Here is a 16,309-nt window from a genome sequence, read left to right on the forward strand (position 1 = left end):
GAAAACAGATTAATAATAAAAAAATCTCCCCCTCCCTCCCTCCTCCCTCGTCCCCTCCCTCCCTCGTTCACTCCCTCCCTTCCCGCCCCTCGCGCGCGCGCGCGCTCCCGCGCAGACCCGCGCCCCCCGCACACACGCACACCCGGGGCTGGCCCGGCCCCCTCCTTCTTCCCCTCCTCTTTCCACCCGCGTCCCGGCGCCCGGCGCCGCTCCCCCACCGTCGCCTCCTCCCCCTCCTCTCCCCACACAAGCCCCGAAGCGCTGCCGCCGCCGGGACACCGCGCGTAGACAATAAATAACCGCGCCGGTCCCGCTCAGCGTCCGCGCCGCGGCCGCTTCTCCCCGCGCAGCCGGCCCGGGCCTCTTCTCCCCCCGCGCCTTCTGCCCGCCAATCACGGGCCGGCCCGCCAATCGCGCGCTAGAGGCGGGAAGGCTGCGCGGGCGCCGGCCAATCCGAGAAGCCAGAAGGAGAGACCGCGTGTGACGTCACCAAGGGTGGCAACAGGGCGCGAAAGGCCCGCACGGGGGCGCTGCGGCGCGCGGGGGGCGGTGCGAGGGGAGGCGGAGCGGTTGGATCGAGATAGGGATGGGACAGGGATGGGGCGGCTGGATCGGGATAGGGACCACGACGAAGCAGCGCCCAGCTGCCGGATCAGCGACGGGCTCTCTCAACCCATCTTCCCGTTCTGCGACGCCGGGCAGGGAGATGCTTCCCTTTCCCGTGACCGCATAGGGGAACTGGTGTGGGGACTGGCAGAGCACGGCTGTCCCGTTTCCCTGGTGCTCCGGGTGGATGATGCTGCGATGCGGGGCGGAGAAGAGGTGATGCGGTAGGTGGGCCGGGTGTTCAGGGGCACGGCAGGCAGCTGCCCCCCATCCGCCAGCCCCGTAACTGGTCCCTGCAATTGCCACCGCTGTGACCTGCGGCGGTACCAGCAGGGTGGAAGTCCCAGGGCTCCAGGCAGGAGAGTGTTTACAATCCACTGCCCTCTTCTGGGCTCTGGGGATCGGCCCGAGGAGCTCTTTAACTCGGACAGCTTACAGAGCTTTATCCTACATTTGAGCATCACCGAGTGAAGTCCTCGTACAGGGTCACACAGCACAGCACCCCGTTCTGTACACAGCACACATCCCTGTGTAGTACAACCCTATGCGCCGTTTTGAAAAAAACGCTGTGGCCAAAAAACATCTACTTCCTAACCAGTGTGTGTACAAAGCCCAAAATTCATGTCATTTTAGGTATCAGCATAAAAAATACGTACAGTTTTACATACTTTGCACCAAATGTATATATATACTTACATATATAACTGTAAATATTATAACCAGATTTTGTGACAATGCTTCAGCACACACAGCTTCTCAATTAGCAATTTTCATGCTGCTGTGTGAAATGCAAAGGACTTACCCAGTCCAGCCTGTTCCACTCCTTGAATTATTAAGAATGTAAAGTCTCAAAAGGAGGGATCAGTAGGAGCACTGCATCTGAACTAGCAGACAAATCAGAGAACCATTTCAAAGGAAGAACAAATAATTTAAAGGTTTTTCCTTTTGCAAAATGGTTTTCCTAAGGAGTAAAGGGATTGGAAATGGAGCAGCCACTTTTGAGGAGTCAGTAGTAACGTTCAATTATGCCTCAAGGGAAGGATCAGAAGAATTTCTAGTAAATATTGCTTATTTAGCATAATTTTACTCTGCCATTTCTAAGGAAGCTATTAAACTAATATCTAAGTGCTGCATAGGGATTATGGAAAATAACGGCATCTGCCAGAAGGGACAGTAAGTTATCTGTTCCAGCCTAGTTTCCAGCAGCTGCATGTACCTATGAGCTGTAGGCTGTGTTTTCTTCTACTTTTGGCAAGATAAAGAGTGTCTTGCAGAACCACAAGGTAACACTTGCAGGGTTATGCCTAGTGCTTCAGAATTTTGAGCTTGCTGATTACAACCATGTTGATTTTTTTTTCCCCAAAGTCTCAAATTTATATGTAGGACCCGTTAAAATGAATCATGAACAGCAAACTGCTGCAATGAATATTGTGTGGATCAGTGAAAACAAGAGTGCATCTGTTCAAAGCTTTTTACATCGGTGGAGGACCATTACTGTAATGAGCAGAAAAAGAGCAAGTCCCAAACATTAGTGTACTATGTTTTCATGAGCTCCAGTTGTTTAGTAAATACATTGTCCTTAGTGTGGGAAGTGTGTCTTTTGCAATGTGAGCCAAGCAGAAGATAGCAATCTAACTTGAAGGCAGCCAATTCCATATACATTAGAGAGAGACAGTGGGAGTTTCTTCTTGGCAATTACTGGTCTTTCAACGTGCATGGTCAGACATGTTCAGTCTGTGTCACACTGGAGCAGATTTATGAGGAAATGCTGATGTTCCCTCAAGCATTTTCTTTAGTCTTTGAAATTACTTCGTCCAGGTTGGATTTTATTTAATTCTCATCCTATGCTACATTAGCTGCACAGCATGTTACTGGCTTATTGTTGATGTTGGTTTTATCCCTAATACTTACATGTGTATGCTGAGTGGTTGCATTGCTAGTCATGTAGGATTGTGGGACAAAGTTCTCAAGAGACTAAAAGCAGTTGCTTCTGTGGGCTGCAGAGGTGAAGCAGTGAAATGAGATTGCTCATCACATTTTAAGAGATCCCTGTTAAAACAAACATAGAAGTAGATTTGAGCATGAATCAAATTCAAGTGCCATAACATTTTGATAGGAGTGGAATTACTTTACTGGATGCAACCTGCCCGAATCATGCACTACCAGTTTCTGTCAAATACTTCACACTTACTGTGTGACATTTTAAATGAATAATCCCCTTGAGATAGTGCACACAAAGTCCTATTTCAATTCATTGGAGATTTACTTGTCCTCATAGTTGTGCACCATAACATAAATAGGACTTTCAAAAGGCTTTCAAAAGGACTTTCAAGGCTTTCAAAACAATGATCTACTTAAACCAGTTTCACTACTGCTTTTAGTAAGCAAAATATTTATTGTAATACTACTTTGCGTTCAATCACTTTAGCAGTAAGACAGCTGTAAGTATGATCTTTAAGCATTTCTATACTTGGTATGTACAAACTTCCCATCTATTCTAAGTTATTTGCTGCTTCTAGTTTACTACTATCTAATAAAACCTTTTCTTTCGATATGGCTTTTCTGGACTCAGATTTAAAGGGCCTAAAATGTGACTATTTGTGAAACTATGTACATTTATCTAATCTGTGAACATACTCACATACAAGCACTTACTTAAACAACCGACCACAGCTCTCCTTTTTCTGCAAACTACACAGGAAAAAGCATAATTTTATGCTAAAATATTTATGAAACTAAGTTGATGCCCATTACATTATACATTCCACATTGTATATAGTTGTAATGAGGTATAAACAAACATTGCATATTTTAATATTAAATATCTACACTCACAATAAAATAATTTCCATATTCTACTGCATTTTTAATTTCATTATAATTCATTAACATAATTTTGAAATAATTGACCAAATTATTGAGTAGGGTTGTGACAGTACAATATGAGAGTGACCACATACTTGTACTGTGTTGATTGTGAATGACCTTCAGGCCATGGTTCCAAAGTATTTAAGAGAAGTCTACCCATGGCTGGATCACCTAACGATATAAATTTAGCCAGGTCATGTGTTCTTACACAATTGTATCTCAAACACCTTTGTTGAATTAGCAAGAGGCCACACTAGTGGTTTTCTGTGGGTGTGCACTGTCAACGCACTGCCCGACACTCTCAGCTGAACTGTGCCCAGGACTGACACACCTGATGTATCCATGGCACTTTTGTTAGTAGGTGTTCCTGGGGCCAGACTGTTCCACAACCAGTATCTTGAAAAACATCAGGTCATTTCCATCTTAATCCTCCAGAAACAATGTCCCACTTGTGACAGTTTGACAGAGGGTTTGGACAGCTTAAACCCTGTTTACCCTCCAATTCTTCCTCTGGTGACTAACCTGTTAAGTGCTGTGCTGTTGGCAGAGGTGTGGAAAACTCAAGTGGGGCATGCTGTGAATGCTACTGCCAGGTTGTTGCTGGGGAGGAGGTCCAGCAGAATCCCCAGGGTTAGCTCCAAGGACCCCTGGGCTCCATCCTGGACTGCCCATTGCATGGCTGGGACTGCTGCACTGGCCCAGCTGAGCTCCTCCTGGATGGCACCACCTCCCTGCTGCAGGAGAGGCAGGCTGGGTTAGAGACCATCACACTGACAGGCTTGGCCTCTCGCCTGAGCTGCACTCTCTCACACAGAACAGGGAAGTTGAGTCACTTGTAAACTTTAAATATTTATCTGTGACTAGAAGAGCTTTAGTATCCAAGCCCACCCAGTCTCCTCACTGTCAGCTTAGTCTTAAATTGTGACACACTTTCACTGAGCAGCCTAAACAAAGCTGTTGCTTCAGCAAAGGCTGGTCATAGAAATAAATATATTTGTATCAAAATTCCTTGTATAGGACAAAGCTCCCTTATGCAGTGACTACATACAGCAAGAGAAGTTGCATGCAGAGGTGAAGCAGGGGAAGCTGAGCTGGCCATACTGGGAGGAATTCTCAACATGAGTAGAATTACTATCCATGCTATTAACACTGAGTCTTTTGGAAGAGTTGGTGGCAGTTGGAAAAGATGCAAATGCCTGGAGGGACAAAAACAACGGAAAAAAACCACAGAATGAAGAAGCTGATGTATTTTGAGGTCTGTGCTGAATGTACTTGAGATAGCAGTGGCCATTTCAGCAGTTGAGAGGTGTGTGAGCTGAGAGGAGATTGCTGTGATTTGGAGGCTGGAATCACCAAGTGCATTATGGCATTGGTAATCAGTGTGGAGAACATAAACAGCCAGCAAGGTTTGGGCATGCCATGCCATTCAGAAAGGCACTCCCTTGAGCTCAGGGTGATGCATACTGCAAAGCATGCTAGGCTTTCCTTCAGAAGCTTTTCTGATGTTAGCCACATATTCCTTTCTTAGTGTCCCTCTATCCCAGCCCCTCTGTAAAGGAGTTCTCTCTTTCCAAAGCAGAATTTTCTTTTGACTAAAAAAATGCAAGTTTTTTCCTAGCAGTTCACCCCAACAAGACAGTTTGGGCAAGAATATGTAAGTGGCAATTCATTTTTACCCAGCAAGACTCTTCTGGCTCATTGAAGCTATCCATTACTAGTGTATTTCTCCAGTATCCCAGACAGAAATCCATTATAGATTTTGAGTGAGTATCAAGACTGCTTCCTAATAGCAGAAGGTCATGTATAGTCATTCCTGGAATGACAGGAAGGTGAAGGAGTTTTTTCTATACAAGGCACATGTGGATATGTTGAATCTATGGGGAAAAGTGATGAGTGATGTAGACAGCAGAGAAGCTGCTGCTTCTTCTGTCTGCCCAGAAGAAATGTCTAGAGATGGTACTTTGCTTTCTTGAGCTAAAATTCAACCACCTCTGACACATGTTTTGACTTATTATGAGGAGGAAATAGAAAGGGCAAGCTTTTCTGCACAGCTTCATAGTATCACCAATTTTGACTAGACTCAATGATGACTAGGTCAGGGTGTGCATTTCCATTCCCTTTCTCAGAAGGGAATTGTGTGGTTCTTGTGGTAACCCAAAAAGAGAAAAGTCTCAAGAAAGACCTAAGAGAGGCAGATGGCTCAATCTCCACCAAGGCAGAACATGTAATTGAAGCATGGCCGGTGCACCCACATAGTTTATGCTAAGGTCAAATGCAAAAAGAGAAGGAGGCCACAAGTTTTGGAATACTTGAACAAATGAATGTCTGAGGCAAAGAGCAACAGAAGAGTTGGGTGAATAACCTGTGAAGATCCTTCTGAAAGAGGACTAGGGTAGGGACACCTACCCCAGTAGGTGCAAATGATACACCTGAGCACAGAAAGTGGGGAAGACAAGAAGTAGTAACTAACAAAAAGAAAAGGGGTCACTATGAAATGTCCAGTCAGCCACAGAATAGCAGAACCACAGACAGAGAGTTTGCACATACCTATCCAACAAACCCTTAGAGTAAATTTGTACTGGCAGCTTGAGTTTAGACTGACGTAACGCTTTGAATTACTAGATCATAGTGGTTTTGATTTGGTACTAAATGGCCTAAAATCTGAATTACTCTTTTATAGCCCACAGCACAGGGAATGCGCTCACCATGTTCTTCTGAGAATTACAAGGCAGTTTAGAAAAGGAAGCTTATACAATAATACTCTTTTGTCAGTATTCTTTTCTAGATGACTTAAGTTGTTATTCTTTCCAGTAACCTGTTCACTAATAATTCTCTTTGCTTAAATGCATTATTTCAGATTACTTATGTCATCAGACTATTCTAAGCCTTTTGAGAATTAATTTTTCAGAAGTCTTTGAGAAAGTAATTACAAAAATAAGATGTATGCTTCAACTAACAAAATAAAGGGTATAGCAAAACAGGTAAAATGTGGCCAAGACTCAGCCACCCACTTAACAATAAACATTATCTGAATTCACAACTCCCTAACAATTACTTGTTATAGATCAGCTATTCAACAATTTATCAGGTGGCCTCATTTATAACAAGGCTCAGCAGCAGCATTCCTATTTATTTCAGTAGGAGTTGTGTAATTCAACAGCTTGGGTGATTGGACAAGCAGTATTTTAAAATGGTCACTGCTAGCTGCTTCATGCACTTTTCTATTTTCCTTAGGTGTTATTATTATTATTAAGCAAAGGTGATCAGAAATTCATGAAAAAATCTTTTGTTATCCCTTTAGATCTTTTAACACATTGGTATTTCTGGGTCTTGAATGCCCAGTACCATGCAGCTGTCCTCCATGATTTTTTTCAATAGTGGTATTTCTGGCTTAGCATTTTAGTCTTGCTGTATTTGCTAGGAGAATGGATAAATAAAGCACCAAATGCAACACATTAAATATGATTTTATGTTTAGGTTATGGTCTTCTGTTCTATTTTTAGCCAACTAACACTGCTTAAATTCTCTTTCTACTACATACCTTACATTGCTCCAATCAGCTCTGCAGATACTTCCTGGTCCTTAGTGCACTCCTGTTTTTCTTAGAGAAATGTAAGAACACGTTACCTCAGTTTTCACATGAAGTAAAATCATCCAGATCAGTGGTTGTTATATGCCTCTTGCTCACTATGACCGTAGCCACTGCTGGTAGAGGTAGCAGAAGTCACAGTAGCAACAGCTTTCAGTACTGGCCAGGACAATGTGTTTGACTGCTTAGGCATCATTTAGCCAGCACTTTGCTATGCCATATTTTTATTAGAATCTGGGAATCTCAGTCTAGGTCTTCAGTCCAGCATGGTTTCCAAAAGCATCTTTCCATTTCTAAGCACCTCAGAAAGCTGCATCCTCTTCACAGCATTTCTTTGATTTAGGATTCCTGGCTGTCACCTGTGAAGAAGGAAAACAGTCTTTTGAATGATTTTGAATATATATGCTTTAGTAATTTGTGAATTCACTTTAATGTTCTAGAAAAAAATTTTTTATCTACAGGATGTGTTAAAAGTAACTTGCTTTGATATACATATACCTGTGGGGGCTTTTAACCTAAACAATATGGATGCTGTAGTCCTCATTATTTTATATATTTCTTTTTGAAATCTACTGTGGATTTAACTTGCAGAACATTAAAGAAAAATGTTTTTCATCAATGCAGTTTTTTACAATATTCCTTCATTTCTTGCAAACAATGAAGCAAAGAAAAGGTACTGGATATTTTATCTTACTACAGACCTAAGTGTCAAAAAAGGCAGCATATCTATTTTTGCAACAGATCTGTTAACTGTTATACTATAATCACATTCCTAATTTTTTAAAAATAATTTTGCAAGGAATGACTTAGTGATACCCCATTTTCCTAGATAACAGCTAGAGAGAATACATTTCCTGTACTGTGCCTCGTAGGAAGCTCATGTCAAAGTTTTACCATCATGCTATAGAACCGTAATAACAACTCACCTTCCTTTTCATTTAGTTGGTTTTTACTGAGCTTTGTTATTCCACATATGCTCTTCTGCTGGAAACTTTTATTGCAGAAAGCCTTTGAAGAGTGGGAAGCTCTGAAGCTCTTGAAATTTATCTGAAAGTAATATGGTTCCTTTTACCTTGGTTTTTACTGCTGCTCACATTCTTCTATTTCCAGGTAAAAAGTACAATGAATTCGTCAGGTTTCCATGAAAAGGCAATACACATTACCCAGAAATTTCCATCCCATTCAACATTTTCCTTTTTCTAACTTGTCTTAAATTAGAAAATGGAGTTTATGTATCAATGTATTTTCTAGCAGATTTTGAAATTATTTGACACTAATCATGTAAGAATTCCATTTACTTTGGAATACTTTACTTTCAGTACTAACGTTAGTTCTTTGGGAAAATACAGATATATTATTACAGATTCTTTTATGTTCTGTACCCTTTGAGACACATTGGACATGCTACTGAAACATGACATTTTTCTGCTGAGTTCATTTCTCTTGTGACTCATGATAAGAAGCATGGAAGCTCCTTTTTTACTTTACATCTTACAGTTAGATTATTATAAAGTCATTTATTAGTTCTCATGCATGAGAATTCCACTGGTTTGCTAACCTGTTGTTTTTTCAATTGTTCATTTTCTATCATTTCTCCCAAAATATGTTGGACTCGGGGACATATGTAATGATGATGAAAGAGCACACTGGCATAAAGGCTGAAAACACAATGAAATTAAAGGTATTAATTTTGAGTTGCTGTGCAGAATTGAAGAGAATTCAGAGCAAGCAATGCTTTCTTTCCTGATGGTTGTTGCTGAAGTACAGCAAAGCCTGAGCCACACCAGCTCTTTGATTACAGTAAAGACGGAGGACAGTCATGGGCCATAGAGGCAGGCACATGAACCAACCCATGGGAATGTAGCACAAGCTGCAGCACTCACACATAATCCATGGCACATGCTTCAGCTCTGAGTTGCTTCACCAAACCAGCACGACTGCTTTTACTCACAAAGCCAAACATCTCCTTAGCCAGGCACAGCACACAGCACTCCCAAGCTGCCTGGCACAACAGACATTCTCCCAGCGGAGCGTACATGTGCAACATGGCACTCCCTCCCACTCCTGCTCCATGCTTCACTCTGCCCTGCTCATTTATGATCATTCCTCTGTGTATCACAAACAGGAAGATTGCAGTGCCTGTCATCCCACCCTTGACCTATGCTACTTCCCATGCTGTACATGGTGGGACATCCCACGATCCCTAATGTTGATGCTCCCTCCAGGGTTGTTAACTATGCCACAGGCATGGTGGCTTAACAGGTTCTGTAACAGACTAGCAGGGGCATGCAAATAAAATAGGTGAAACTACTTTTTCAGTTCCTTCCAAATGAATTAACATGTTAATGGGGTGAATGCTGTGCTTTGCATTTCTACTCCTACAGGTCCTTGCATATTTATAGAAAACAATAGTTAATCTCTCAAAAAGACATGAAATAAAAATATTGTTCTCAATTCAGCATTTGTTTGGGTTATTCTCTGGAGTTAAATTGAATATATAACAGCATTCATAGCCTTACAACAGATACTTGTAGCACAGCATGCAAACTTAATGTATAGTCAGTCAGTCATTTACTCAGTTCTTTGAATTTCCATGGCAATTCCTTCATGCAGTAAAATCTGCTTATTTAATTTGATTAGGATCCTCATTGCCCTTTTGAATTATATACACAGACATACCAAAACACTAGGTTGTAGTGTTGATCCTAAAACCCTTCCCTTAAAATGGCTGCTGCTTCACTTTCCCCTGCTATGTGGGCCCTACACCACCCCTCAAGTTCCTGGAGGACAGTGGGTCTCAAAATGAGAAGAAAGGCCTGTTACCAGGCCTGCAGCAGGCTACCCTTGGTGGCCAGTAGACTTGCTGGGAACCAGAACAATACTGGGAACAAAGGAAGATACCAGAGAGGGACACATTCCTGGAATGATAAGGGCTGAGGCTTCAGTTGTGCCACGGCGAGTGGGGCCACACTACACGGTGAAACAACACAAAAAGCAGGTAGGAAATAAAATGATAAAAGAGACAAAATCTTCCAACAGTGAAGACTGTGGTAGAGAACCACATTCAAGGAACTCCCTCAGCAGACCACACTACTGTCATCCTCATGGCTTCTCCCGCTGTCCACAAGAGAGGGAACAGCAGCTGTCATAAGCTAGGGAATACATAGAGGTTGTATGGGGCTGGGGTACCAGCCTGTGATACAGCAGGGAAGAGAGAAAAGAACAGATTCCAAGGATGGTGCAGAAGCCTCCAGATGTTACCTATGAGGCACTGGGAAGTTGCCTTGATTGCCACTGCAGACACTGCTTCAAAGGATTAAAAACCACTAGTTTAGAAAAAGGGAAATTTGGAAGGGCTTTTAAGAGTGAAGACAACAGTGAGGGTTACCCTAGGAGACAGCTGATATTGCATGTTAAAGAAAGGAATCTTCCAAAAGATGGGCGAAACATCTGCTTATGTTTCACTATAGAATCCCTCCATCTCACCACTAATATAGGTAATGCTACTATGTAGTGCTAGTCCTGGTTTTGTCATTCTAATGTGGGCTAAACACAAAATCCACTGACCAGTTCTGCTCATAGTTACTCCTGCTCCACACACAAACACTACATGACTGGAGTGTCCCTTCCATACTTTTTCAATATAATATTCCCCAGTTATGGATTTAACACTCAATCCTTGGAACAGAATAGGTTCTAGTTGATTTCCACTGAATTGGTTATCACATGCCAGTAAATCTCATTCTCTTTAAAAATGAATTTTTTTTTCCACATCCAAAATCTTTCAGCCACTCTTTCACTGGCATACATGTTGCCTCCATGCTCTTTTCACAGATGGGCTTTGTATTTTTCCCTGAATACTTACAAAAGATTGAATTTCCTCACATGATTGGTAATCAGTCCTGTATGTGAAATAAAGAAAATCAAAAGTAGAAAAGGTAAATGTATTCTAGCAAGTGTTTCTTAGTCTGTTTCCAATCACAGATTTTATTTCTGTGGGCCAGAAATGCTGTAAGTCTCTGTGTTTTCCGAAAGTGACTCTTACGTTGTGTCTGGCTGAAAGCCCATTTCTTCACATCTTTCTGTCACTCAGGTTTTTTTTTTTTCCCATCAATAAGCTGGTGTACAAATATGAATTACTAGCAAGCCTTAAAACATGAAATGAAACTACAAAATGAAGTTGCAGAGCATTTAGTTAGAGTGCATGTTCAAGAAAAATTGAAATGTCTGTTGCACTGAATATGAACTTCAGGGTTTCACCTTTACTAAAAAAAAATCAAATAGACTTATATTTTAAAAATACCTCTATCAGACTTTGAAGTGTAGAGGAAGAACTGATATGACTAATAATATAACTTACAAAGGCAGATCATGCATAGTACTGACACTTGAGCAAGAACTTCCTAAGGTTCTGTTTTGAAGGGCTCCATGATGCTACAAATTTCTTTCAAAAATATTTAGTTTATTTAAAAAAAGGAAACAATCAGCTTTTCTAAACGATCCCCCAAATGATGAAAATTTGACATTCATTAATCAGCGATATTAACTTTTTTCCATCCTCTAGTGCTAAAATTAAACTGCAGCCTCTAACACTTCCTGTTTGTGATCCTACATCCTTAGTGGGGGTGTTTTTATTTTTTATTTTGAATGTTTTGTTTTACGTATTTTTGGGGCAGGGGGAGGGGGGAAATGGGACTGTTTTCTTTTAAATCATTATAGCCAACATCATGGAAATCAGTTAGCATACTCAGGCAGAAACTCCAACCTACACAACCTAACAAAAGAAAACACAAATCAAAAGAAGTTTTGGGCATGCTTCATACTAAACCAAACCAGGACAGCACCACAATTCTTAATGCAGTCCAAAACCAGGCACTTCCTTTTTGGCCAATAAAGTTTTATATCCTTTTTGCCAGTAGTGAACTTTGCTTTTTAATACACCATGCATTTCCCTGGCACTTTGGCTAAAAGTGAAAGCTGCTGCAGCATAACTGTTATTTTGACTTCTGATACAACGCAAGCACGGACACACATACATTCCATTACCTTCCATCCTTCTCTTCACAGTGCTAATAATCCAGAGGGGAGAAGTGAGGCTCTCTCCTTCCATTCTGTACTTTGCTGCTCCATTTGCTCTAAGAGACTGTGACCAACTGTTCCACCTACTTTAGCTCGAGTTTGCTTAAACAGTGCTTCAGATGTCTTCATTCTCTTACATCAGCTGGTTTCCTTATGACTGTTCCACAGGGCAGTCTGTATATTGTGATCCAAACTGCTCAGCTAAAGTTAGTCCAGCATTTCCTCTTCATTGCAACAGAGATAAGCTACTAGTCGATGATTTTCAGTGGGGAAAATATGTTCCCCTGGGACTTCAAGGATAATACACTATATTACTGAAGTTCCAAGGATACAAAATAACACTCAGCATTATGTAATAAAAGAATCAAGTTAACAGAACATACACTGAAATATCACCATTGAAATGCATAGCGAAATCATCTTTCCCCCAGTCTGTAAGACCTCTAATAGGAGACTCAGTCCTTCAAGGCTAACCAGGTGCTCAATGCCACACTGAAATCTCACATCCTTACAGGTAATGCAGACTAAAGTTCTTGGTTACAACATGCCACTAAACACACTTTCTCCAAAATCAAAGATCCAGATTATTCACTGGAACAAAGGAAGGAATTATCTGTAACAAGTGGGATCCTGTTCTTAATTCTAAAATTATTTCTATAGCTTAAACTACTAAAAATAAAAAATATTTAAACTCAGATATTCCTTAAATCTCAGACAGATTTAAAAAACCCCTGTTCATTAGTCTCAGCAATTTTCTTCTACTGAAAACTTTCAGGGATCTAAATATAAATAAACACACAGTAAACATCTCAAAACCAGGGTCAGTCATTGGAAGCTACTTCTGCCAGCATCAGTTTATGTAGTCCATTACACTTCTTTCACCATAAAATTTTATTAAGTCCTGGTAACTTTATTGGTTTCTGGGCATCATCAATTTTAATTACTATTGCTTTTTGTTCTGCTGAGTTTGAATATTTTTAATCTATCCCTTTCATCTCCTTTTACCAAATAAATAAATCAACTTATTTTTTGTCCTAATATTTACCATACATTGCAACTGTGTACATAAATTAAATTCAAATGTATTTTAAGTGAGATGAGAAAAAAATAAAGCTGAAGAAACTGAAGCAGGGTAATCATAAACAAAGAGAAAGCCTAATTACAAAGCTTACCATAAAAAAAGCCCCCAAGCCCAAGAATAAAAACAAAAATCTTAACAATGGAGAAAATCATTGTTATCTTATTCATGGTCATATTTAAGCCTTTACACATTTCATAATACCTGTATACCTAAAATACATATATTTGACCTTGACTTGTTACTTGGTCATTCCTAGGTTCCATAATATAGGCTGGGAGGTCTCAAAATTCTGCTCCTGAAATTTAAAACTTAAATAAAGAAGGAATTTTTTTCAATCTACTAAAGACACTTTTTTTTTACTCTACTGTCCTTCTGCTTGGATTAAATATCCAAGATTAGCATAAAACCCCCAAAACTGTCCCAGGTATTACTGCTATTACTCTTCCCATCTTCTCATGTTGACAGCTATGTGACCAGCTATCATACAGGTACACATAATATACATTACATTGTTGATTACTATTTAGAAAGGCCATAAGATACAAGGCATGAAGCATTGCTTGCAACAGCAGTACCCTGTAAAGAACCTTCAGAACCAGCACCAGGTAAGCTGAACGACTGCAAATAATGTTGAATAAATTCCCCCAAAATACTCAAAGTATAGAAAGGACCTAAGCCAGCAACTGAGTTTAAGGAAGGCACATGTCTGCAATTTCCTTCTCAACCTTCCATATGATAGGAAGCTGAGACACAAGAAGTCCCTTCAATATTGGCACATTTTTAAAGTTGTTGAATTGCTTGGACAACAGTGGCAAAACTTCAACTTTGTCCAAACCTAGAGGCTTGAATGGAATATCTGATTTCCTAAAAATGAAAACCAGATATTTCTTTTAAATAATGCCTATACTTAAGAAATGCTAAGTTTTGACAAATACTTAGGAAGTCCACTAAATTCTTAACTAGCAGTTTGCTTCCACTTCGAGCTTGAGCAACCAGAGGTAAAGAAATGAGGAGTGTGGGTGTGGAGAAGAGGCAGATATCCTGATATCTGCCTGGAACAATCTCTGCCCCTCTCAGAGTTCCTTTGTTTTGGCTTGTTTTGTTTAGAGCTGCAAGAACTCTGCAAATGGGTGTTCCCAGCTTCTGGCAGCCATATGTGCTGCCTGCCATCTGTTTTCATTCCGCTGCACTATGGAGACAAACACACTTTATTTTTAGTGTTCTACATTTCCTGATGTTGCACATAATAAGGATTATATCTTAAATCCAACCCGCTATATGTGAAAAATCTTCCAATGTTAACAAATAAGTTAAGGAGACAGATTTTCCTACAAGACCAGGTAAGATAATTTTCACTACTACTTCTCATTGTAGGTTATATAATTTACACTGAAGTTTGTTTGATTCCTGCATAGCTGTGCTCTGTACCTCTTCTTTCCTTCTACACTGCCTAGAAGGGGCTTCCTTCATGTATTTTAAGGATACATCTTCCCAGCAACTTCCTGGGGTGTAGGAAATTACTAAGCATTAAATGTCAAAACAGGATATGAAGAAATCAACAGCTGGACGATCAACTCTAGACAGACAACAGTGCAACAAATACTTGTTTGAAAGGAGGAATTCTGTGCACAGGCTGCCACATAGTTCTGTTGGAAACCATGCACCTCATAATCAGTTTGCAAGCATTAACTGGGTAATATAATATTTATGTAAACTTTTAATGGAAAAGATTTCACTGTTAGACCTCAGTGTAACCCTGGAAGGCACCCATGGATGGTACAGTGGACAGCCAGTTGTTCTTTAAAATGTAGCTGACTAAGCTGGATTCTAGAAAACACTGCTGATTTTACCTGTATTAAGCCATATATTTCTAGGCAACAGTATTTTTAATTACCCCATTTAATCTCCACCTCCTCAAACTTCTAAAAAGTTGAGTAAGCACTGACTTCTATCTACACATGCCCTGATCACCATCTACCACTCACCCAGTATTGTACCATTGCCAGCATAACTTAATAACCATACTTTTAGAGCAGATTGCAGCACAGATCTTTCCACCATGTAATACTGCAAATTCAGGATACTGTAAGTTAACATTAAACAACGGTGGATGAGGAATTACCTCTGGTTAAAAAAAAAATAAAATTAAAATTTATTAAAAGCCGGGCTGAAATGGAGATCAACAGAGGAAATTAGTGCCTTTAAAACAATGTGTGAAGAGATTCAAAGTGTTCATTGTTTATAGGGTACTTCAAAAGACAACTGAACAAGTTCCATTTAAATTTTTCATATTAGCTCTATTCAGCATGGGTTACTTATTCTTTCCTAAAATAAGCACTCCTATTCATTGCATGCGATCTTATAAATACAGAAGTACTTCTTCATTAATTAGACTGGCAAGGAATTTTTCCAACTTTTTAATTCATTCAACGTTTTAAAAATGGACTTCAAGTACTTTACTGTTTTAAGTTATCTGCAGCTATCACTCTTCCCTAGAGATTCTGACCAAAATTATGAGAAAATTAATTTATCTTACTACTTTTAAATATATTCTGCCTTCTGATTTCAAATTATCAGATGCAGTTAAGGAATTCTGCAATTCCTCAAGGCCCTCTAATACACTGCAAAAACAATTTCTGCTTTAAAGCAGTAACTTTTTCAGCTATCAAAATATTAAGCAGAAACAGTTTTGTTGACTGGTGGCACCTGAGTTGTCTTCCTTTTCCTTTTTTCTACCAAGGTAGTATCCATATTAGCCTAAAATACTCTTCTGTTGAGTTGCCACTCAAAAATCTCAGAAAAAGTGTTTAAATGAAACCAAATACAGTAGTTTTAAATGGAGACTGGCAAATTCACTTTGCATTAGTCAAGCATTGATAAACATCCTTCCAGTGTGTACTCTTCCCTTCCAGTGTGTACAACACAGTAAGTACCCTGTCACTGTGTTAATCTGTATTGTAGGGGTGAGGCTCTTCTAATTCCCCTCATAAACTGTCCATTTACATTCTAAAGTATATAATCCATCACACATTGTTCTGTCACTTCTGAGCTGCCATAATCTACTATTTGTTAAGATTCCATTGCTC

At 40.2% G+C, this 16,309-nt stretch overlaps 1 protein-coding gene across 2 annotated transcripts; it reads right to left on the reverse strand.

Moving 5' to 3' along the window:
• Positions 1–584: 584 nt before the first annotated feature.
• LOC129129419 (uncharacterized) lies at positions 585–16,223 on the reverse strand. Of its 2 annotated transcripts, XM_077176871.1 has the most exons (5): positions 12,110–16,223; positions 10,929–10,965; positions 8,622–8,721; positions 7,990–8,110; positions 2,933–7,422 (listed from the first exon to the last, which is right to left on the reverse strand). In XM_077176871.1, exons 1-5 carry the CDS (start codon positions 12,171–12,173, stop codon positions 7,403–7,405), a joined length of 342 nt encoding a protein of 113 aa, XP_077032986.1. In that variant the 5' UTR covers positions 12,174–16,223; the 3' UTR covers positions 2,933–7,402. The 2 variants fall into 2 exon arrangements, with proteins under 2 accessions (XP_077032981.1, XP_077032986.1); XM_077176866.1 differs by adding an exon at positions 585–2,655 and having other exon boundaries at positions 3,997–7,422; positions 7,990–8,163; positions 8,622–16,223.
• Positions 16,224–16,309: the final 86 nt, after the last annotated feature.

This window comes from Agelaius phoeniceus, chromosome 1 (assembly GCF_051311805.1).
Source record: "Agelaius phoeniceus isolate bAgePho1 chromosome 1, bAgePho1.hap1, whole genome shotgun sequence".
In the NCBI taxonomy this organism is placed as follows: Eukaryota; Metazoa; Chordata; class Aves; order Passeriformes; family Icteridae; genus Agelaius; species Agelaius phoeniceus.